Source organism: Macaca fascicularis, chromosome 13, assembly GCF_037993035.2.
Source record: "Macaca fascicularis isolate 582-1 chromosome 13, T2T-MFA8v1.1".
NCBI classification, from domain to species: domain Eukaryota; kingdom Metazoa; phylum Chordata; class Mammalia; order Primates; family Cercopithecidae; genus Macaca; species Macaca fascicularis.
Window position 1 is genome coordinate 90,968,622 of NC_088387.1, and position 22,128 is coordinate 90,990,749.

The following is a 22,128-nucleotide window of genomic DNA, read 5'->3' on the forward strand; positions in this document are numbered from 1 at the left end:
TATGTGTCTATGATGATTGTATCTAAAATCATTTTGCTCACAGAACCTCTAATTGACTTCTGTGTTTGATTAATGGCACCAGGTTACTCATACTGGTAACCTGAGTTGCTATGAAGAATAGATCTTTGTTTCCTAATACATTTTCTAGTTAGTTGTTGCTGTTATAAAAAGAACACCACTGAGTTTCTGTATAGTGTATTTAACTTTTATTCATTGACCTTCTTGAATTCTTTTATTTCCTATAGTTTTAAAAAAAATTTCTTAGATATTCTACACGTAAAATAATCTCTTCTGTGAATAAGTCATTTTTTTTTTGCTTTCTGATTTTTGTGCTCCTTCCTTCCTTCCTCCATTCCTCCCTCCCTCCCTCCCTCTCTTTCTTTCTTTCTTTCTTTCTTTCTTTCTTTCTTTCTTTCTTTCTTTCTTTCTTTCTTTCTTTCTTTCTTTCTTTCTTTCCTTTCTTTCTTTCTTTCTTTCTCTTTCTTTCTTTCTTTCTTTCTTTCTTTCTTTCTTTCTTTCTTTCTTTCTTTCTTTCTTTCTTTCTTTCGTTTTATTGGCTTAACTAGGAATTACAATGAAAAGTGATTAAGAATGGTAGTAATCAGCATTCTTATCTTCTGTTTATTTTAAGGAAATATCTTTTATCTTTCCTCAGAAAGTATGGTGTTCCTCTAGATTTTTTTAGTAAATATCTTTTCTTAGGTTAAATAAATTTCATTCTAGCCCTAATTTATCCTAGGAAAATAATTAGGATGTGCTCAAAGACATAAACTCTAGTAATACCATCACTGTTTAGTTAAAAAGAAGAAATTACATGAAATTCCAGAAACAATAGATTTTAAAAATAAATTTTGGTTGACGTATGATTTGGCATACTTTGCAATAATTAAATGTGTTCTTGTATATTCAACTTATTGGCAAAGACAAGTATTCATTAGATATTGTCAAGTAAAAGTGTAAAACACAATGTATAATATTATATTACTTTCATTAGAAAATAATTAAGCATAGAAAATTTTCTCTAAAAGTATACATTAAAATTTTAACTATGGCTATCATTGAGTAGTGGGAATATGGGTAATTTATATTTCCTTTCTTTCCCTTGATTTTTCCACAATCAATATATGTTATTTGGATTTTAAAATGAAAATAAGTCAACTCATAGCTAAGTGAAAACTAATTCTTCTGACTTTAAAGTGATTAGAACAAACATATAAAAACCTGCAGTCTGACTGAACATTTAATAGCAGGGATATAGTATTAATTTCTCTCCAGTTTGTCAGAGTCAATGTTTTCACTGATATCAACCTCTCTTTCCAAATAAGTTGTAACACCACCCTTTGTAAAGCCTTCACAGATTCTCACCTGTGCCTATGGACTCTCTATATTCCTGGACAACAGGGAAGCTTCCAAGTGGACAATCCCATAGGACCAGGCAATCTGCTGTCTTAAGGTTGACCAGTGCTGTGCTGGTAATATTCAACAACTAGCTCTCAATTTTTTTTTTAAAGGCCAAGGAGCTCTGATTTGTAGCATTTACCAGTTCCATGGTATGGACACTCTCACGATGGCCAATTACAAGGTACTAACATGGCATGATGGAATATAGACTTGGGAAGAGATGTACACAGCTGGCTCCTGTCATCTTGCTCACACTGGCTACTGAAATACCACTGAGACCCACCTGAAGGAGTAAATTTTGACACAAGGTGTATCTAGAGTCTGTTCCTTCTCCCACATTTAAAATGTTCCCATGCACCTTTTAATAAACACTAACATGTTAAATAGGCAGAGGGTTATCAGGAGAGATGAGGAAACCCTGCCTGCACACAGGGATTGGGGTTTGGAGTTTGCACTGCTGGCTGGCGTATCCCCAGGTGTCTTGTCTGGTGATGCTCCTGATGTTCATGAGCCAGTTAGCATTCAAAGGCCTCCTCCTCTGGATCAAGATACTTAGGTGATCTGAGCACCAGGTTATTTGATACCTCTCACCATCATAATGCCCTCCCTAGCACCCAGCATCTATAGATAAGGGGAGAATAGCCAGCATGGAAGAAGTGGAGATCGAAGCCTGACTCTCTATTTACTTCCTGAGTATAAATAAATTTTGGACAGGCACGGTGGCTCATGCCTGTAATGCCAGCACTTTGGGAGGCTGAGGTGGAAGGATCACTTGAGACCAGGAGTTAGAGACTAGCCTGGGCAACATAGCAAGACCTCATCTCTACAAAAAAAAAAAAAAAAAAAAAAGGTTAGCTGGGCATGGTGGCATGAACCTGAACCTGTAGTCCTAACTACATAAGAGGCTGAGGCAGAAGGATCCTTTAAGCCCAGGAATTCAAGGCTGTAGTAAGCTATGATCATGTCCTTGCACTCCAGTTTGGGTGACAGAGTGAGACCCTGTCTCTAATTTAAAAAATAATAATAATCCTGACATGCAAAACACTGCAGAACAGCCTAGCAGCATATGGGGAGCCAAGGAAAGAACTCTGAGGCCCAAGGAGGATGCTTTTAGGCTGCACATTCTTAAATAGCTTGAGCCCCATTGGCCTTCACCTATCTATTTGCATAGTCTTATTTTGTGGACCTGCTCCAACGCTGCTCACTTACAGTAGTCAAAATGAATTTCCAAATGTGACCTAGACCCATCTGGCCCTTTGCAGAGAGCTGTGCCAATCTGAAAATAAGCCCATTTCGTCCATGGTTTGTAATATATAGGAAACATGCAAGGACTGCCAACTGGTTTCATCTGGGCCTATATTCTCCCTAAGGTGACTTAGAAATATTTATTTAAAAATAAGATGTGTGTGTGTGTATGTGTGTGCGTGCACATGTGTGGCCTCTTTCTAAACTTTGGAGGGTGAGAAGAACCTTTGTCTCCTGAGCCCATGATGTACTGTGCTTGTCATGAGATGTAGTATTTAATCCAAGTATGACCCAGCACTGGGTAAGGAGGGCATGAGCCTGAGTGAGGTTCTGAAGCCGGGGGACCCTCTATCATTTTTCACAGGACAGGCAGTAAAGGATTGTTGTAAAGGCTTGAAGGGATAAAAAGGGAGTCCTTGCCTTTGTGAGGCCTCAAGTTTGTTTATAAATGTATGGTGGTAGAAGAAACTTTTTGGGAAGAAAATGGGGTAAGCCTGGGGGAAGCTTTGCCTACTCATCCACATTAGGAAAAAAAAGAAACTCCAGGGTAAAACACAAGACCTGAGTAACAGCTTTTGAGTCTCTGTGACCTGGGTTAGAAGGGGGCTGGGTCTTCCCCCAGGAAGTACACAGGCACCCGTGACAAATAAGAAGAGCCAGGAATGGACTGCCCTCAGGTCTCAGAGGTAAGGGTGTGAGACAAACAACATTCCAGCAGTGCTAATCCTGCAGGGGATTCAAAAGCCAGTATTAGGCAGAAGAGGCTTTTATGCATGCATCACTCAGAGCAGAACCACAGTGGGGCCACTCCACCAACCGGTCACCAGCAGTGCTTGGTGAGCCACCTACAAAACTGACAGCAAGTGTTTAGAAACTTTTATAGCAATTGATCAAATAATTTAAATTTAATTTAATTTTTGTTGGCTCTAATTTTTTCTTTTTTTTGAAACAGAGTCTTGCTCTGTTGCCCAGGCTGGAGTGCAGTGCCTCCATCTCTGTTCACTGCAACCTCTACCTCCTGGCTCAAGTGATCCTCCTGTCTCAGCCTCCCAAGTAGCTAGGACCACAGTCATGCACCACCATGCCCAGCTAATTTTTGTATTTTTACATGGACGAAGCTTTGCCATGTTGCCCCAGCTGGTATCGAACTTCTGGGCTCAAGTGATTTGCCACCTTGGCTTCCCAAAGTGCTAGGATTATAGATGTGAGCCCTTGCACCTGACCTGAAAAAATTTTAAAGGGGGGCTTGATTTTATATATCTTTTGAAATTGTATGTTTCTATTTATTCATTTTCATTAAATTTCTATGACAAATTGGAAATAAAAGAACATAGGACCTTCACTAGTGATAATTTGAGAAGCACCAAGACAGTAGGGTGCCCAATGGGGTAGACAGTGGGTCAATAGACAGAGGGGGTCTCAGCGAATGCCAGGCACTCAAGGAGGGCTTCCTGGGGAAAGGACTCAAGTTAGACTTTGGGGGATGGGCAGGACCTTGACAAATGGAGAGGACCCCAGGTCACTCCTACAGCCATGAGAGAGTACTCACACTCAGTATAAGCATGTTTGCGAGTTACTTTTAGTGCATGTACATTCTGTCCCAAACACTGTGCTGGGTGTAATAGGCGGTTTGTAGCACTGAGAGCTGAATATTGTTATGGAAGTCAGGGCTCTGGGTTCTGGATACAGCCCTTATAAAATCTCCTTGTATAGCACCGGAAAGATCGTTTAACCTTTCCCGCCCTCGCAGCCTCTAGTCTGTAAGGGCCATGAGGGCAGGGACTGTCTTTGGTGAGCAGTGCCTAGCTCAAGCCTGACAAATGGTAAGTTCCCAGTAAAATTTTTGATGAATGAATGGACAGGTTTCAGTTGTAACACCTGAAAAATGGAGGGGTGGGGGTGGGGGGTGGGGCTGGATAAGATTCATGGTTTTGCAACTGTAAAATGAAAAACTATATTGTGTAGCCAACCTGTCCTGTAAGAAGCTCCAGGAAATCAAGTTTTGTAGCCAGGTTATCAAAACAGGAAATTCTGTTAACAAGGAAAAGGGGAGAATGGGCATGTACCGGCAACTGTTGGTATTTGTCACAATATGTGTCTGTGATTTCTTTCCCCCTTTTACATTAGCAAGAAAGTCTTCAAGGAAGGATTTCTTTTTAAAGAGAATGTAGGCTGGGCATAGTGGCTCATGCCTGTAATCCCAACAGTTTTAGAGGCCAAGGCGGGCCAATCACTTGAGGTCAGGAGTTCGAGACGAGCCTGGCCAACATGGCGAAACCCCATCTCTACTAAAAATACAAAAATGAGCTGGGTGTGGTGGCGGGTGTCTGTATCTGGTGCTCTGCTGGCCTGCCCACGCCAACCTGCAGCCCTGCCAGGGCCCGCAACTGCCCATGGGGGCCTTCCATGAGAGACCAACGCACCCTGTGCTGGAGCCTGGGGCTTTACCCCCAACCCGGAGCGCACCCAGGGGCTCCTGGGATGGGAGAGACGTCCTTGGGAGGCCCCCGCGCGGAGGCTGCTGGCCCCCAGCATCTCCTGCGGCCTTGCTAATCCCGGCTACTCGGGAGGCTGAGGCAGGAGAATCGCTTGAACCTGGGAGGCAGAGGGTGCATTGAGCTGAGATCATGCCACTGCACTCCAGCCTGGGCAACGGAATGAGACTCTGTCTCAAAAAACTAAAAATTAAAAAAAAAAAAAAAAAAAAAAGATAATGTAGGAGGAGGTTTTGCAGGGAAGAATAAGGAGGACATTGAAGCAGGAGGAAGGCTGTGTGTCTGTAGCTGGGAGGCAGGAGTTGGCAGGCCTGGTGGAGGCCCTGAGCAGACAGCCACTACTCCCCACTACCTTGGCAGGCACGGGACCCTCCAGCCCAGGGGGCTGAGCTCCGGCTTCCTGCTTCTCTTCTCCTGCCTCCCCACTAAGCAGAAGGGACCCCTGTGACATTGGGGCAGTCAGGGGCCCAGGACTCAGCCCTGAGGCTTGAGAGAACTTTCCCTTCTGTAGGCTTTTGCCACAAGATCCCTGATCCCCCACCAGGTCCTCAAGCGCTTGAGCAAGTGCTCAAGGACCCCCACTGTCTGGGACAAAATTGAACCACCTGCTTCTGTCTCTTTCTTACCAGCTGACTTCTCCGCTCCCATTCTCTCCATCCTTCCCCTCCTCTCTGTGGCAATGGCAAAGCACAAGCAGGAAATGAGGAAACTGACTGTCCTCTGTCCATTTCAGGAGCAGCAGAGACTCCTCAGGAAGACTCACAGGACTGTACCCACTGCCTGCCATGTCTCTGTGGCCACCTTTCCGATGCGGATGGAAGCTGGGGCCAAGGTACTCTAGGAGGGCCTCTCCACAGCTCCCCCAACAGGACTTTGAGGCCCTGCTGGCAGAGTGCCTGAGGAATGGCTGCCTCTTTGAAGACACCAGCTTCCCGGCCACCCTGAGCTCCATCGGCAGCGGCTCTCTGCTGGAGAAGCTGCCACCCCGCCTGCAGTGGAAGAGGCCCCCGGTGAGGCAAAATGTGTCAGCCCAGACCCTCCTGCCCCAGGGTTTAGGCTTTCAGATACTACACCTAAGTTATATGGGAGAAAAAAAAAACAGGCTTTTTCCTACTCTCTCCTCTCCACTCAACACAACACACTCTTCTAACACCAGATGTGTGGGAGGTTTTCCCCATATGCCAAACAATTCTCTGGTGGCCACCATCTGGGTATTCTGTAATGAAATTTAATTCCGACACTGTCTACCTAGAGACAGTGTCAGATCTCGCAGGTTGAGTGTTCATCCCATAAGACTGTCTCCACTTCAGATGCTAATCATAAGTCCCAGGTTGTGACCTGTACTTCTCATGACCGGCCATAAATCAGGACTGTGGTTCCCATGATCCCTTCCTTGGGTTTGATTAATTTGCTAGAGAGGGTCACAGGACTCAGGGAAATGCTTCGCTTACATTTAGTGATTTATTATAAAGGGTATTACAAGGATGCAGATGACAGCTAGGTGGAAGAGATGCATAGGGCAAGGCATGGGGAAGGGGTGTGGAGCTCTCATGCCCTCCCTGGGTGTGCCACCCTCCAGGGACCTCCATGTGTTCAGATATCCAGAGCTCCCTACACCCTGTCCTTTTGGGTTTTTATGGAGGCTTTATTACCTAGGTATGATTGATTACATCATTGGCCTTTGGTGATCAACTTAACCTTCAGTTTCCCTCCCCTCCCCAGAGGTCAGGGGGTGGGGCTGAAAGTCCCAACCTTCTAAACCTGCCTTGGTCTTTCCAATGACCAGACCCTATCCTGAAGCTACCTAGGGACCACCAGTCACCAGTCAATCATTAGCATACAAAGGACACTCTTACCACTCTAGAGGTTCCCAAGGTTTTAGGAGCTGAATGTCAGAAAACTGAGCAAATGAAGACCAAATATATATTTCACAATATCACACCAGGTCTTACTGTCATTGATCTCCATGAGAAGGGAACTGGGTACATTCCCACCTTCTCACTTTCCAGATGGAGAAAACCAGGGGTGATTTTGAGAGTGGTCTAAGATGTAGCCCTCCCTCAGTCCTGCCCAGAAATATGCAGAATAGCTATAGCCAGAAATATATCAAGGTATTGTTTAGCTTCATCTGAGATGGCAAGGCTTCCTGAGTCACAGCCAATACCATCTGCCAGAGAGATAAATTTTAACATCTCTCCAATCTCCTCCCCCAAAAACAGGCTCATGAAACATGTAAATTAAGAAGCTATTAATCACTTTAGAAAAATATTCTTCACTCTATAAAATGCATCAATTCCTTTAAAAAGCAACTTCTTAATGTGTTCAAATGTAATCCATCTCCCTGAAACTTCATTTACATACAAGATTTCAGGAACATGGCTAGCGAATAGGGTAAAGTTAAGCCTGTGCCACAGACTTTCCTTTTCTCTTCCCTACTCACCCATCACCATCGATAACTGCAGCCCCAGACTTATGAAGCCCCTACTGTGTGTAAAATCTGCAGTGAGCCTCCTAAACTGCATGGCAGCCAGATCCCACTTCTCTCAAAATCCTGGGAACTGCTGACATAGAGACTCTGTTCTACAACTGACTCTTGGGGAAACTGTGTCCACGCAAAGACTGAAGGATATAAATCTTGCCACGGAGCAGAGACCACCCCCCTAGCACCCCAGCCCAGGCTGCATCTCAGCAGGAAAAGCCAAAGAGACCATCTTATTAGGGGTCAGGAATAGGAAGGAGGAGTAGGGGAGAGTAAAGAGAAAGAGAAGATCTCTAGGAAAACCGAAAATGCCTCCTATAAAAGCGTTTCCATTTTTAATAGAAACTCTAAGAAAAGGCATTTTTGGTATAAGTGCTATTTCTCAATATCTACAGAGTCCAGGGCTCTGACTTACACAAGCTGTAAGAAGGAATGAGAAATAAAAAGGACAGAATTCTGTATCCCAGATCTTCTGGGACAGCACTGATTACACATATATTCTGTATCTTTGTCCCCATAAGTCCAGTTTGGGGGTATGGGAAAACATGGTCACTGTAGCTCCAGGAGCTTTTTTGTTCGAGGTCAGAATGACAATTCTGTTTGTCTCCGGCAGGAACTGCACAGCAATCCCCAGTTTTATTTTGCCAAGACCAAAAGGCTGGATCTGTGCCAGGGCATGGTAGGTAAGTTTGCACAGCCCTGGGAGACAGACGCTAGGCTGCCTGCTGGCCAGGCCTGGCCAAGACAGAGTGGATGATGAAGAAGAGAATCCAGAGATCCCCACTGGAGAGAGGCCCAAAGTGGCTATTCACTGGCAAACCCTGAAGGCTACCTGGATGTGCTCTGTTCTTTGCTGTGAAGTTTATAAAAGCTGGTCCTCTGAGGATGTGTGGGAATGCATACCCTGCCTAAGTCCTCACATAATCCTCATTACCAGTTTACAGGTCTAAATTCTAAGTTTGGAAAATGTGCTCACTCTATTTTAGCTCCCACAGTGGGACCTTCTTAAGACAGCAGTCATTAGCCTCCCCAGAATAGGATCAAAGCAGATCTATCCTCAACTCTACCTTTTTAAAATAGTAAATTGGTCATCAGGGAAGGCCCAACCAAGTCCAGCGATATCCGTTTCACAGACAGGGACATAGGGTCCTGAAGGGTTGAGGCTTTCCCAGAAGAACGTGAATCAGTTTCAGAGGCAAGATTTGGAAAAAGCGGATGGAGTTCAGGTCCAAATTCCTGAGGATAGGGCATTCAGGAATCTAAAAGCTGGTCCAGGAACATGGCTCTGGTTTTGGTGTCAAGTTGGATTTCAGCCAGTGCTCCCAGCCTCCCGCTCTGCTCACTCATCATCTGCCTTCCCAGTATATAATTCCCTTCTCTGAAACTAGGCTACAAGCCCAGAGAGGGTAGCCATAGGGACCGGGCATTTCCTGCAGGCATGAAGTCCCCAGTAGATTCATGCAGATGCTGTGTGCTGTCTGACTTAGGAGACTGCTGGTTCTTGGCTGCTTTGCAAGCTCTGACCTTGCACCAGGACATCCTGAGCAGGGTTGTTCCCCTGAATCAGAGTTTCACTGAGAAGTATGCTGGCATCTTCCGGTTCTGGGTGAGTGTCTTCCCGGGCCCTCGGCCTGGAGGGAGTCATAGGAAAGAGGGTTCCTGGAGGACCATGTCTTCACCTTCTGGGCTGATCACCACCTGCAGCAGTCCTCATTCACCCGGGACCACTCTCTCCCTCCAGTTCTGGCACTACGGGAAGTGGGTTCCTGTGGTGATCGATGACCGCCTGCCCGTGAATGAGGCTGGCCAGCTGCTCTTTGTCTCCTCCACCTACAAGAACTTGTTCTGGGGAGCACTTCTGGAAAAGGCCTATGCCAAGTAAGAAACCAGCAGAAATATCCCCCTTCCTATCGCTTCTTTTTCTCTCTCTCAATGTTGAAGGAGGGGAGTGGAGTCAGGTAAAGTTTATGAAATGAGGTCCTGAGGCGTGTCTCAGTCGACATAGAAGTGACAACATATTCAGAGTCTTTTAGGTAGGGGTCGCCTCTTCTAAACCTGCGTTCAAGAGTTTTGCCTTTCCCTAATGGATGGAATTAAGGGGGATAGGAGCTCTGAGTGTCTATTCTCTCCTTTGCTCCTGGGATGGAAGGTAGGAGTAGCAAGATACACCCAAAGAATACCTAAGCAAAGGTTTCACTTCTCATTCGGACCATCTAATCTACAGTTTAAATGCCCCTTCCTTTTGTTTTGAATGAAACTCTCTCAACCTAGAGATCACTGCTGTCCCCAGCAGCTAAGAGGCCTGGATGAAGGAGCAGCAGCAGGGGATCCACCTGCTTGGGTCCCTGTGGGGCAGCCTGATCATCAGTGGTCGGATTGTGGGCACAGCTTCAACCACACAACCGCGACATGAAAGTTTAAGAGTTTTTCATACCTACAGACCCTAGAGGGTACTTGGCATGCATGGAGGGCACATACACACACACACGCACACACAAATGCACACACACACAAACACAGACACGCATGTACACATGTGCACGCACATACACACACACAAACACACACACATGCACACACAAACACACACATGCACACACACATATATGCACGCATGCACGTGGAAGTCAGGGAGGCCAGGCAGAAAGAGAGAAAATGGACCCGTGGTGGACCCATGCCTTTTCTTGAGTCCGGGGTGTTGTCCAAACAGGTTTCCCGTGAGCAGCTTTAATTGATAGGTTCAAAGCAAGCAGGCACTAGTTCCAGGAGATCTCGCTGTGATTGACAGGTGGTCACTAAGTTCTCAGGCAAACATCTGAGTGGTCCATTTAAAGGAAGTGGTGGGAAAGAGGGGTTCCCAGTCTTCTAGGCAGGAGAGATGCCTCTAAGTTTTATCTATGACCATCTGCTGAAGCCACTCAGGATAGGTATGGTATTGGAAACTATGTCAGGGTTGCCTGAGCTCTGCTTTCGGTACGAGAAAACTAAACTCCTATTTAAAAATGGATGCTGAGGCCACAAAAAATGATAAATACTCATGATACTTTTTCTTTTCATGTTTATTTCTTCTCTGGCTAGGCTTTCTGGTTCCTATGAAGACTTGCAATCAGGACAGGTGTCTGAAGCCCTTGTAGACTTCACTGGAGGGGTGACAATGACCATCAACCTGGCAGAAGCCCATGGCAACCTCTGGGACATCCTCACCAAAGCCACCTACAACAGAACCCTCATTGGCTGCCAGACCCACTCAGGGGTGAGACTGGGCTGCCACTGGCAGTCCTCTTCTCCTGCACCCACGCCCTCCATCAACCACCACTGCCCTCACCTGGGTGTGGGCTCAGGACCTCCACCCAGCTCCTACTGCTGAGGTCCTGGTGTTCAAGCCAGAGCAGCAAGGCCAGGTGCAGTGGCTCATGCCTGTAATCCCAGCACTCTGGGAGGCGGGCAGATCACCTGGGGTCAGGAGTTCGAGATCAGCCTGGCCAATATGGTGAAACCCCATCTCTACTGAAAATACAAAAATTAGCCGGGCATGGTGGTGGTCACCTGTAATCCCAGCTATTTGGGAGGCTGAGGCAGGAGAATCACTAAAACCCGGGAGGCGGAGTTTGCAGTAAACCAAGATCGCACCCTTGCACTCCAGCCTGGGCAACAAGAAAGAGATTCTGTTTTAAAAAAGAAAAACAAAAAAACCGGAGCAGCAGTGTTGGGGCCTCAGGACAGGCGAGACACTAGGAAAAAGAAGATGATGTGCAGAGAAGGAAGCTAACAATTATTAAGTGCCAGCTACATGCAAGGCACTTTCCATGTCCTATTTGATAACAACCGAAACCATGGAACAGGAGTAGGAAGCCCTCAGTTCAGCCCTGCCTTCACTAATGGCCAAATGTGTCACCTCACACATTTACTCAGCAACTCTAAATAGAGTTTGTCCTCTGTAAAATGGAGGGTATGACATGATCACTGCAGAATGGCTCACTTATTGAGAGGGTGGAATGAGACTATGGATACCAAAGAGCTTTGAAAACTGCAATGTACCATACCATGATTATCTCCCACACTTCTCTCCATAAACCCCTGCTCCAGCCAAACAAAGAGTTTTTCATATGTTACTCAAATAATAAGCTGTACATAACAGAAGACTGATCAGAACCTCTCTTGTCTCTGCAGAAGGAGAAGATTCTGGAGAATGGGCTGGTGGAAGGCCATGCCTATACTGTCACAGGAATCAGGAAGGTGGGTTGAGGTCGGCCGCTTGGTTTCCCTCTCAGCCTTGCCCTTCCCTCTCTGGGCCCTAGCTTATCTTGGTGGATTTAGTTTCTGCGCCATCTGGAGAGTGAGTAAAGTCTTTGGTGGGTCCCTGTGCCTCTGCACCTATTTCCTGGGGTGAAGTGGTGGGTCCAGCCTTTGCCAACGCCAGTGCATCATCCCAATCTCATCCCCTGGGGCAGCCCTCAGCCAACCATCCTCCCACCCTGCTGTACCTCACAACCCTTCCTTGAACTTTGCTTCACTCTGGGATGCCAAGAACAACCATTTCATCTGGTTCTTCCCTCCCAAATTTCTACTCCTCTCTCACGTGCTTCTTTATGACCGTCTCCGCTGCTATCCATCTTTTGAGCTTTACTAGGCATTGAGAGGAAGATGCACCAGGCAGGACCTGCCTACAAAGGGCTTACAGTCAGGTATGGTCACAAACCATATCTGAAAATGAGGAGGAAGCAAAGTTGAAACTGAGAGAAGAAAGTGTAGATGAAAGACTTTAGGAATTCATGGATAAGAGAAAAGACCTCCATCGAGTTGGGTTGGGGAGAAGTCAGAAGAGTCTCTTACAGGGGAGGTGACGTTGAGTTGGTCCTTGAAATAGGTAGATTTGTATGGGGCAAGAAGGGCATTCTGGTGGAGGGAGCAGTGTAAGCAAAGCATGGAGATAAGAAGTCAGCAGGTTTAAGTTAAAGAACCTCTGATAATCTCTAGAGGGCCCGACTCCTCCCAAGTCCTCCAATTTCCTTTAACTCTGTTTCAAATTTCTTGGACTCAATTCACACTTAAATTCTTCCTTCTAGATCTCCAACGACTATGTTGGTCTGTGTGCCCAGAGCTTTTAATTTATTTCCACATTTATTAACAAAATTTATACAACACTTACTGTGTGCTAAATGCTGTTTAACTGCCTTACAAATGTGGACTCATTTCACCCTCACAGCAATACTCTAAGTAGGTTGTGAACCCCAAGTATCTGAGACAGGTCTCAGTTAATTTAGAAAGTTTATTGTGCCAAGGTTGAGGATGCACGCCTTTAATACAGCCTCAGGAGGTCCTGACGACATGTGCCCAAGGTGGTCAGAGAACAGCTTGGTTTTATAACATGAGACATCAATCAACGTATGTGAGATGAACATTGGTTCCATCTGGAAAGGTGGGACAACTGGAAGCAGGGAGGGGGCTCCCAGGTCATAGGTAGATAAGAGACAAATGGTTGCATTCTTTCAAGTTTCTGTTAGTCTTTCCAAAGGAGGCAACCAGTTATGCATTTATCTCAGTGAGCAGAGGGGTGGCTTTGAATAGAATGAGAGGCAGGTTTGCCCTAAGCAGTTCCCAACTTGACTTTTCCCTTTAGATTAGTGATTTTGGGGTCCCAAGATTTATTTTCCTTTCACAAGGTCTACTGGTTTCCTAAGGTTGCCACAACAAATTACCATAAAATGTTGGCGGAGGGGAACTTGAAAACAACAGAAATTAATTTTCTCAGTTCCAAAGGCCTGAAGTCTGAAATCAAGGTGTGAGCAGGGGCATGCTCCCTCTGAAGGCTCTGGGGAAGAGTCGAATCCCTTCTTGCCTCCTCCACCTTCCAGTGGCTCCAGGTGTTCCTTGACTTGGTCTGCATAACTCCAGTCTCTGCCTCCATCTTCACGTGGCCTTCTCTGTGTCCTCTCCCCTTCTCTTCTGACACTTGTCTTTGGATTTAGGGCCCATCCTTATCCATAATTATCTCATCTCCAGGTCCTTAATTTAATTACATTTGCAAAGATCCTTTTTCCAAATAGGGTCACGTTCACAGGTTCTGAGTGTACGTATCCTCTTTGGGGAGGGGAGATCACCATTCAACCCACTATCATAGGTGTGACTATTGACCTTATTTCACAGATCGGGAAACAGAGACACAGAGAGGTTAGGTGACTTGCCCTAGGTCTCACAGCTTGTAAGTACAAGAAGCAGAGCCACTTTCTCCTCTACCAGCTCTCTCTGGGTCTGTGATTTTTCCACTGCAAGTGCTCAGCTTCAGGCCCGAGTCTCACTCAGCTCTCTGAAATGCTTGCACTCAGCCTGGCCACCTAAACTGCCTCTTGTTTTATGCAGGTGACCTGCAAACACAGACCTGAATATCTCGTCAAGCTACGGAACCCGTGGGGACGGGTGGAATGGAAAGGAGACTGGAGTGACAGGTGAACTTTGGGGACATCTTGGAGGGGTGAGAACGGGTAGGTGTAGGCAAAGGAGGCTGCCATTCGCACGCAGATTCAAATGTGTGCTTCCTTTGGTCTTAGGCAGGATCAGGAAGCCTTCAGACTGGGAGGCTCAATCCCTCACATTTATAAGATGCTTTATGGTATATAGACTGCTTTCTCTTTCATTATAATAATTAAAGCTAATGTTTATTTGAGGGCTTGCCAGCACTGTGGTAAACCTTTGAATTTTTATTATCTCATTTAATGCCCCAAACAACGCTATTACAAAGTAGATAGTTTTATACCCGTTTTACTAATAGAGAAACTTGGATTAATTGAATTGCCTAAGGTCATACAGCATGACTCAACCAAGGTCTTTGGTGCCTGGGTTCAGTGTCTTTCCCTGGCATGGTTCAGTACACTCCTGGGTTTGCTGAGTTAAAGGTAGACAGATTTGGATTGGACTCTACACTCTGATTACATATAGTAGCCTCTGGGCATTCTGATTAGATACCTACATTTAGGTTGTTTCTGCCTAATGGCAGCCCTAAAGAGATGCGGGTTTTGCAGGCTAGACACTGGCTGTAGGGCACAGGCAGAAAGGGAGGTCAAGTCCTAAAGTCCTTTGTTCTGTCATTATGAAGATTTATAATACTTAATCCTTTACAGGTCTTTAGAGTCTACAAACATGTCCATATACACATTATCACTTAATCATTTTTACATTGAAAAAATGAAGGCTTAGAAACATAGGTCGAATATTCCTGTTGATAAAATATGCTGCATTTTATTTGTTACACATTAGTAAACAGAGTTGTTAGAGGAACTGGATCTATGTGGGAAAATGTCATCTAAGAAATACATACATTTTCAAGTGTTTCAGAAATCTACCATCATATTGTTGCTGGTGGCGGTTTCTTTCACAGAGGAACAAGCACTGAAATTAGAGATAGATGATGGGTAAAATTACAGTGTTGTTATTGCCTAGCTGTGTGATCTTAGTTCAGGCAAGCTTCTTAATTTCTTGGATCTAGAGGTATAGTGAATATCAAAATGATGACCTTTTATTTTGTAGTGTTTAATCTGCTGTTAATCCTATCCAGTATATTTTTCATTTTAAATATTATATTTTCAATTCTAGAAATTCCACTTGAGATTATCTTCCATTTCTCCCTTTTTTATGTCCATGTTTCTCTTGACATCCTTGAGAATATGGGGCACTTTTGTAATAGCTGTTTTAATGTCCTTGTCTGCTAATTCCATCATCTCTCTCATTTCTATGGCGGTTTCTATGGACTATTTTTTTATTCCTGGTCACGGATCATATTTCCTGCTTCTTCATAGGCTAATAACTTTTTATTGCATGCTGGACCTTGTAAATTTTAGCTTCAGAGTACTGAATTTTATCGTATTTCTTTAAAGAGTATTGGACTTTTCTTTTTAAAGCAGGTGGTTACATTGCTTAGGGATTGTTTTGATACTTTGAAGTTTTTAAGCACTTTTAGGGAAGGTCAAGACAAACCTTTATGTCAGGGATAATTTGATTCCACTACTAAATTGTAGACCCTCTGGGATCTCTAGTAAAGATTCCATGTATTCAATGAAGTCTTTTGGCTGGACACGGTGGCTCACGCCTGTAATCCCAGCACTTTGGGAGGCCAAGGAAGGCAGATCATTTGAGGTTAGGAGTTCAAGACCAGCCTGGCCGACATGGTGAAACCACGTCTCTACTAATAATACAAAAATTAGCCAGGTGTGGTGGCATGTGCCTGTAATCCCAGCTGTTTGGGAGGCTGAGGCAGGAGAATTGCTTGAACCCGGGAGGTGGAGGTTGCAGTGAGCTGAAATCGCACCACTGCACTCCAGCCTACGTGGCAGAGTGAGAGTCTGTCTCAAAAACAAGTAAATAAATAAAGTCTTTTAACTCTGTCTGGTGGGAATGCCTGAGATTCCCAGCACTGTGTCCTGCTTATGGTCCAGTCTTCGGGAGTTTCACTTTAAGAAAGCACAGATTAAAGCTCAGCCAAAGACGCAAGGGAACCCCTATGAAGTTTCCTGGAACTCCTTTTTTCGTGTAGCCCCCTCCTTTCAGATACTTTGTCTAGCAAATTCTGGCTATCTTGATCTCCCTGAACTCCAGATTCTGTCTCCTCCACTCAGCCCTACCGATATGTTCTTTTTTGAGTCCCTCTCCCTGTAGCACTGGCCAGGAAATTACCTTCAGGAAGAAAGCCTAGGTGATGTTAGGGCTTGCCTCATTTGTTTCCAGCCTCCCAGGATCATGGACCCCCGTTGCCTGCTGTCCAATATCTGAAAACAATTTCAAATGTTACCTCTGACATTTAATAGATTTATAACTTCAAGCAAATGACCTAGTCTCTCTTAACTTCAATTTCCTAATCTCTAAAATGAGAACAACAAAGTCGTTGTTAGCCTTGAATGAAATAATGTATGTCAATAACCTAGCCCAGCACTTGGCTCATAGTAAGCTATCAATTAATGCTCATGCTACTGTATGATATGGAATGGGAAATTTAGTTGTCTGAAGTAGTATGAAAATAATAAGAAATAATGATACTATAGAGCTTTTACTAAAGAATTTCTAGCATGCCCCCCACAAGCTTTTCGTTCCCTTTTCCATTTTCAGTTCAAGTAAATGGGAGCTGCTGAGCCCCAAGGAGAAGATTCTGCTTCTGAGGAAAGACAATGATGGAGAATTCTGGTATTGGACTTGGGGACTTGGACAAATGTCCTGGCCTACATTTGAAAACCCATCCAGCAGCCATTTACTGGATGCCTCATGGGTGTCAGGAACCTCATGTACGGAGATCAGTAAGGCACCATCCCTTTAGGAGCTCACGGTCTAGCAGGACAAACAGCGACTGTAAATAAATGGTCACTGTCTCTGTGATGAGAGTAGAGGCCACTGGGGTGGAGCTCAGTGAGGGCTCAGCCAGCCTGTTTCCTCCTCTCTGGCTTCCTCTCTGCTCTCTTGCTCAGTATATTCAAAACAGGTTTTGCCTTTTTGTCCTGAAAAGGCCGTGAGGTAGGGAGAGACTGCAAAGTCTTGCCGTAGGATAGGCCCCCGACCAGTGCCCTCCGGAGCAGAGTCACACGGCCACCCACTCTGGAGCTGCTCATCTCATTTTCTGAAAGGCCGCCAGGACATCCTGAGCTGATGCTGCTTCTAGGTGTCTGAAACGGGCCCCATCAGTCCTCCTTTGCTTTTGCTCACCACTGTTACTATGAATGACAACCCTCGTTCCAAGGACTCTCCCCATTAACCATCCAGTACAGCCTGCCGCAGCCCTCTCCCTTTGGAAGGTCTTTCACTGAATTCAAGCCCTGCAAATTCCTGTTTTTCCCACTTTATGGTTAAGTAAACTGAGCATCAGACAGCTTAAACGGAGTGTTACAGGCCACAGGTTAGCAAGTAGGGACAAAGATCTTCATTAATTAATGATTGAGAACTGATATGTAATTCTTACTGAACATTTATAGATAAAACAAATGACTAGCTAGCTTTGCCTTAATTCAGCTGCTATCACCATGATTCCAGAAACAGGAACATCTCCCCCAGTCAGCTATGTGGCCAGCTGCTTCCAGCCAGAGGGTGGGGCTTCTCAGTAGCTCCAACTCCCCACGATGGACCCTCACAGGGATCCAGCCAGCCCCTGTTTATGTGTCCATGGCCGGCTCAGCTCTGCACAAGAGCTGGTGTCTTTGTCCATGAGATGGCTGGGATGCCCACTGCTTCGTCTCACCCTCCCCATGGGTCCTGATGACTAGGCGTTATCTGGTCCATCCTTTGTGCTTTTCCTTCTTCCTCTCCACAGGATGACGCTGCAGGACTTTAAAACACATTTCGTGCTCCTGGTTATCTGTAAACTGACCCCAGGCCTATTGAGCCAGGAGGCGGCCCAGAAGTGGACGTACACCATGCGGGAGGGGAGATGGGAGAAGAGGAGCACAGCTGGTGGCCAGAGACAATTGCTGCAGGGTGAGCATGCGCACAGGAGCAGGGCTCTCAGAGTGAGGTTGTGGGCGGGGGTGTGAGGGTGACTGCATAGGTGGGTGCAGCGTGAATTCTGCACTGGCTGAGTGGGGAGGAGGCTTTGTTTGCCTCGGTGTGTGCTGGGGCGCTGGGCTGTGACCACAGGAAAGACAGGGCACCTTTGATCCCAATGTGCACCAAGGCAGAGTCCTCTCAGTCAAGCTGCCAGCCTGTGGGGCTACATCTTCCTGAAGGGTTGCCCTGTCCCTCAGCACCGGGGATCACAGGCACACAGGCGTGGTAAAAGCAGGGGCAGGGGAGAATCTTTCTTTAGTTTTGGACAAGGCCACTGAAAACACTGAAGGAACCACCCCCTAGCTGGGCAGGATTGAAATAGAAATTGTATCGGGTCCTTCTCACCTGGAGCCTGGGAGAAACACAAACCCAGGGCTTCCCAGGCTCCCTAGATATGGGAGACAAACCTGTGTGGACTTGCAAGACGGGGCAGGTTTGGTGACCCTGTCCCTTCCTCCACTTTGGAGATAGTGAGCCATCCCTTTTGAAGGCAAGTCCTGTGGGGTGTGACTTCAGTAGGCCAGGGTGGCCTTAGCTCTGGAGTCCCCCTTTTGACACAGTATTTCCCCCCAAATCTGAAGCTGACCTTAAGCTAAGGTTTTGCCTCGATTAAAATGCAAAAGCCCCTAGGATCATGGTCACCTCCCCAGGGAGTGAATACGATTGCTTACTCAGGTAGCACATGCTTGTGGGGTATAACACCTGGGCCAGGCACTGAGCAAGACAACGAGGCTACAGTGGTGGGAACAACTCCAGTCAGTGTATCTGGAGAAGACCTCCAGATGGAAGAGCAAGGTGGGAGGGCATAGAGCCAACGCTGAAGGGACCCCGACCCTGTCCCGATGGGCCTCAGGGTGGAAAAGACCTCCAGGTGGAAGAGCAAGGTGGGAGGACATAGAGTCAAGGTTGAGGGGACCCTGACTCTGTCCCAGTGGGCCTCAGGGTGTCAATCCTGGCAGAGGCGCCCTCGGACTGTTCACCTCTTAGTGGTTCGGTGAGCAGGATGCTTGGGAATCCGGGGCCCATTCTCACCTTGCTGTGTTCTGCCCCAGGCACATTTTGGAAGAACCCGCAGTTCCTGCTGTCTGTTTGGCGGCCCGAGGAGGGCAGGAGATCCCTGAGGCCCTGCAGCGTACTGGTGTCACTGCTCCAGAAGCCCAGGCACAGGTGCCGCAAGCGGAAGCCTCACCTCGCCATTGGCTTCTACCTTTATAGGGTAGGTGGACCTCTGAACCACAGGGGCACGGGACCAAGCATGGGGGTCACCAACAGTTACCATGTCTTCCTGTTTCTTGTCTTCTTCACCATCTGTCTCTGTTCACAGACCTGGGTTTTCAAATCCAGGCTCTGTCCTTTAGGAACATGTGATTTAGAACAAGTCACCTTCTTGCACTAGGCCATCAGTTTCTACAGTGGCATTTAGGGAAAGGGGAGAATAAAAGAGGATTATGTGGTAGTGCTTGCTATTGTGCCTGGCACATAGTATAATCAATATTGGCTTCCTTTTTCTCTCCCCAAAAGCCAAGCATTCTTTCCCTCCCTCTTTTCCAGAAATTCCAGTGATGGATTAAAATGTCACTGATAGAAGAGCAGGTCTTGTGGGAGGGGACAGGGCTTCTGGGTAGAGCCTTGTATGTCAGCTGCTATTTAGGTTTCAGCTTATGAAGGAGCCAGATTCCCTGCCTAATGAGATCTCTCTCTTTTTATTTTTGTTTTTGTTTTTTAGGTGAACAAGGTGAGTTCTGCACTTGACCGGGTGGCCCTAGTTTGGGGTGATATCACATGTGGCCAAGCCTCCACGGGATTTAGTTAGACTGGAGCAGGCTTATACTGTGTAAGAAGCTATGATAATGCCTGATAATGAGAATGTCTGCCAACGGCCTGTGTGTATATGAAAGTAAAGTGTATCTGTTAATCTTTTTCATCCGAAGACCCCCAAGAGATCCTCATGCATCTGTGGAAAATCTCAGAGCCTAGCATAGAACCAATACATTTTAGAATTTATTGAATTCCTACACAAATACCTACGGCTAATATTGAAGGCCACCACAGCATAGGAAAGATGATAAATTACAATCTTGACTGGGTTATGAAACCCAAAATAAAATGGATTTAAAACATACAGGACATCAAAGACCATGCAGCCCACCCCCCTAGGGAGAAGGGACAAAGGCTTGGGGACGTGTGGCAGGAGTGTGAGTAGAAGGACAAGAACACCTCCGTGCTTCAGCTGCTGTGGCAGCCAGGAGGGGTCGGGGAGGAAGGCCCAAGGAATCCCAGCTTCTGAGGGAGGCAGCTATTATTTTATTTCCCAGAGAAAACAGGAGCAAAATGCTTAATTTTCTCAGGTTGGATTGAATCGAGTAAAAGGATTATTGTAGAGAAACCATTTTACACCGGGTCTTTTTTTGTTGTTTTTCTCGCAGGAACACTGAGTACTCTTAAATTTGCCTATTAATTTCAAAAGACAAAGTTATTTATGTCATGCCTACTTCTAAATAGAATTTGGGTCAACCTACAATAAAAAGGTGTGAACAGAGGAAACCTGCAAATCAGTTACAAAATTTAAAAGCCATTAAAAAATAACAAAGAGCTGGGAGTTAGGTAGGCAGTTGCTTCTACCAGGAAAACTAAACCCAGGACAGCTACTGTGGATCATTGTACAATGTAGCTCTGAGATTCCTAGTAGCCCATGGCAAAGAGGGCAATTAGATGATTCCCTAGTTCTCTTGTCTCCTAAAAGAATGCCTACATCATCAGGATATGTATTTTATTTCCCAAACATTGAGGAATTTGCTATATATCTGTTTATGTGGGTAGGTGATGTCTTTGTTAGCAGTTGTATATAAACTGGAGAGAGGATTCTGGTGTGGGTCTCCTCTCCCTCTGTAGCCCTGAGTGAGAACAAAGGGGAGAGGAAGCACGAGAGAAAAATAGGGAGAGATGGAGAAACAAAGGAGGCAGAGAGAGAGAGAGAGAGAGAGAGAGAGAGAGAGAGAGAGAGAGAGAAAGAGAATATGAATCAGATAAAACAAAGCAGATACCCAAGAAATGTCGGAACAAGAGCCCTGATTCGGGTCTTCCGAGCTCTTGCCCAGTTCTCTTTGTCCTTTACAAGGATGTTTTCCCTGAGATGATGCAGAGTGCCAGCTTATCTATGTGTAGCTGTGTGCTGTAGGTGGGGAGGTGGTGGTGGTCCATCTGTATCTGACCATATGCTACATCACATACATGGAGGCAGCATCAGGAAGGGTAAAGAACAGGAGCGTTGGAACTCAGCTGTCCTGAATTCCCATGAGGCTGGGACTGTAACCAGCTGATGACGCTGGGCAGAAAATCTCACCTCTCTAAGCCTCAGAGCCCTCAACTGTAAAATGGAAATGGCAGGCACAGGGACATTCCTCACATCATTTAGTGCTGGTGTTGTTTTTTGGTTTTTTTTTGTTTGTTTTTGTTTTTGTTTTTTTGTTTTTTTTTGAGACAGAGGCTCGCTCTGTCGCCCAGGCTGGAGTGCAGTGGCCGGATCTCAGCTCACTGCAAGCTCTGCCTCCCGGGTTCACGCCATTCTCCTGCCTCAGCCTCCCGAGTAGCTGGGACTACAGGTGCCCGCCACCTCGCTCGGCTAGTTTTTAATGTATTTTTAGTAGAGACGGGGTTTCACCGTGTTCGCCAGGATGGTCTCGATCTCCTGACCTTGTGATCCGCCCGTCTCGGCCTCCCAAAGTGCTGGGATTACAGGCTTGAGCCACCGCGCCCGGCCTCTGGTGTTGTTTTTAAGGTAAGTCAAATCAATTGACATGTGTTTATGTAACCCCTGATAGGTTCCAACAGAGGTGCAGCCCTCCACACACATATTCTGGTTTTTCCTTCCTTCCCCACTTGTTTTATCCTCCACTGGGGCACATTGGATTTGGCAGAGCAGGGGCCACTTTAGTCCTGGCTCAGAGCTTTGAGGGCCTCAGGCCTGGCCACAGCCCTGGGTCATCACTT

At 46.1% G+C, this 22,128-nt stretch overlaps 1 protein-coding gene across 7 annotated transcripts in view; it reads left to right on the plus strand.

Moving 5' to 3' along the window:
* The window catches only part of CAPN14 (calpain 14), a 59,241-nt gene that overhangs the window by 22,452 nt on the left and 14,661 nt on the right, over window positions 1–22,128 (plus strand). For 3 of the 7 annotated variants that reach the window (XM_065527213.1, XM_065527216.1, XM_065527214.1), the window contains exons 2-11: window positions 5,875–6,151; window positions 8,234–8,303; window positions 9,108–9,226; window positions 9,362–9,498; window positions 10,699–10,873; window positions 11,791–11,856; window positions 13,981–14,066; window positions 16,717–16,791; window positions 17,906–18,069; window positions 19,191–19,354. In XM_065527213.1, coding sequence (XP_065383285.1) covers window positions 5,927–6,151; window positions 8,234–8,303; window positions 9,108–9,226; window positions 9,362–9,498; window positions 10,699–10,873; window positions 11,791–11,856; window positions 13,981–14,066; window positions 16,717–16,791; window positions 17,906–18,069; window positions 19,191–19,354 — 1,281 coding nt within the window. In that variant the 5' untranslated portion in view covers window positions 5,875–5,926. Of the gene's footprint in view, window positions 1–5,874; window positions 6,152–8,233; window positions 8,304–9,107; window positions 9,227–9,361; window positions 9,499–10,698; window positions 10,874–11,790; window positions 11,857–13,980; window positions 14,067–16,716; window positions 16,792–17,905; window positions 18,070–19,190; window positions 19,355–19,864; window positions 20,102–22,128 lie in introns of those variants that run through there. The other 4 variants (XM_065527215.1, XM_074012036.1, XM_074012038.1 and 1 more) reach the window with 3 other exon arrangements.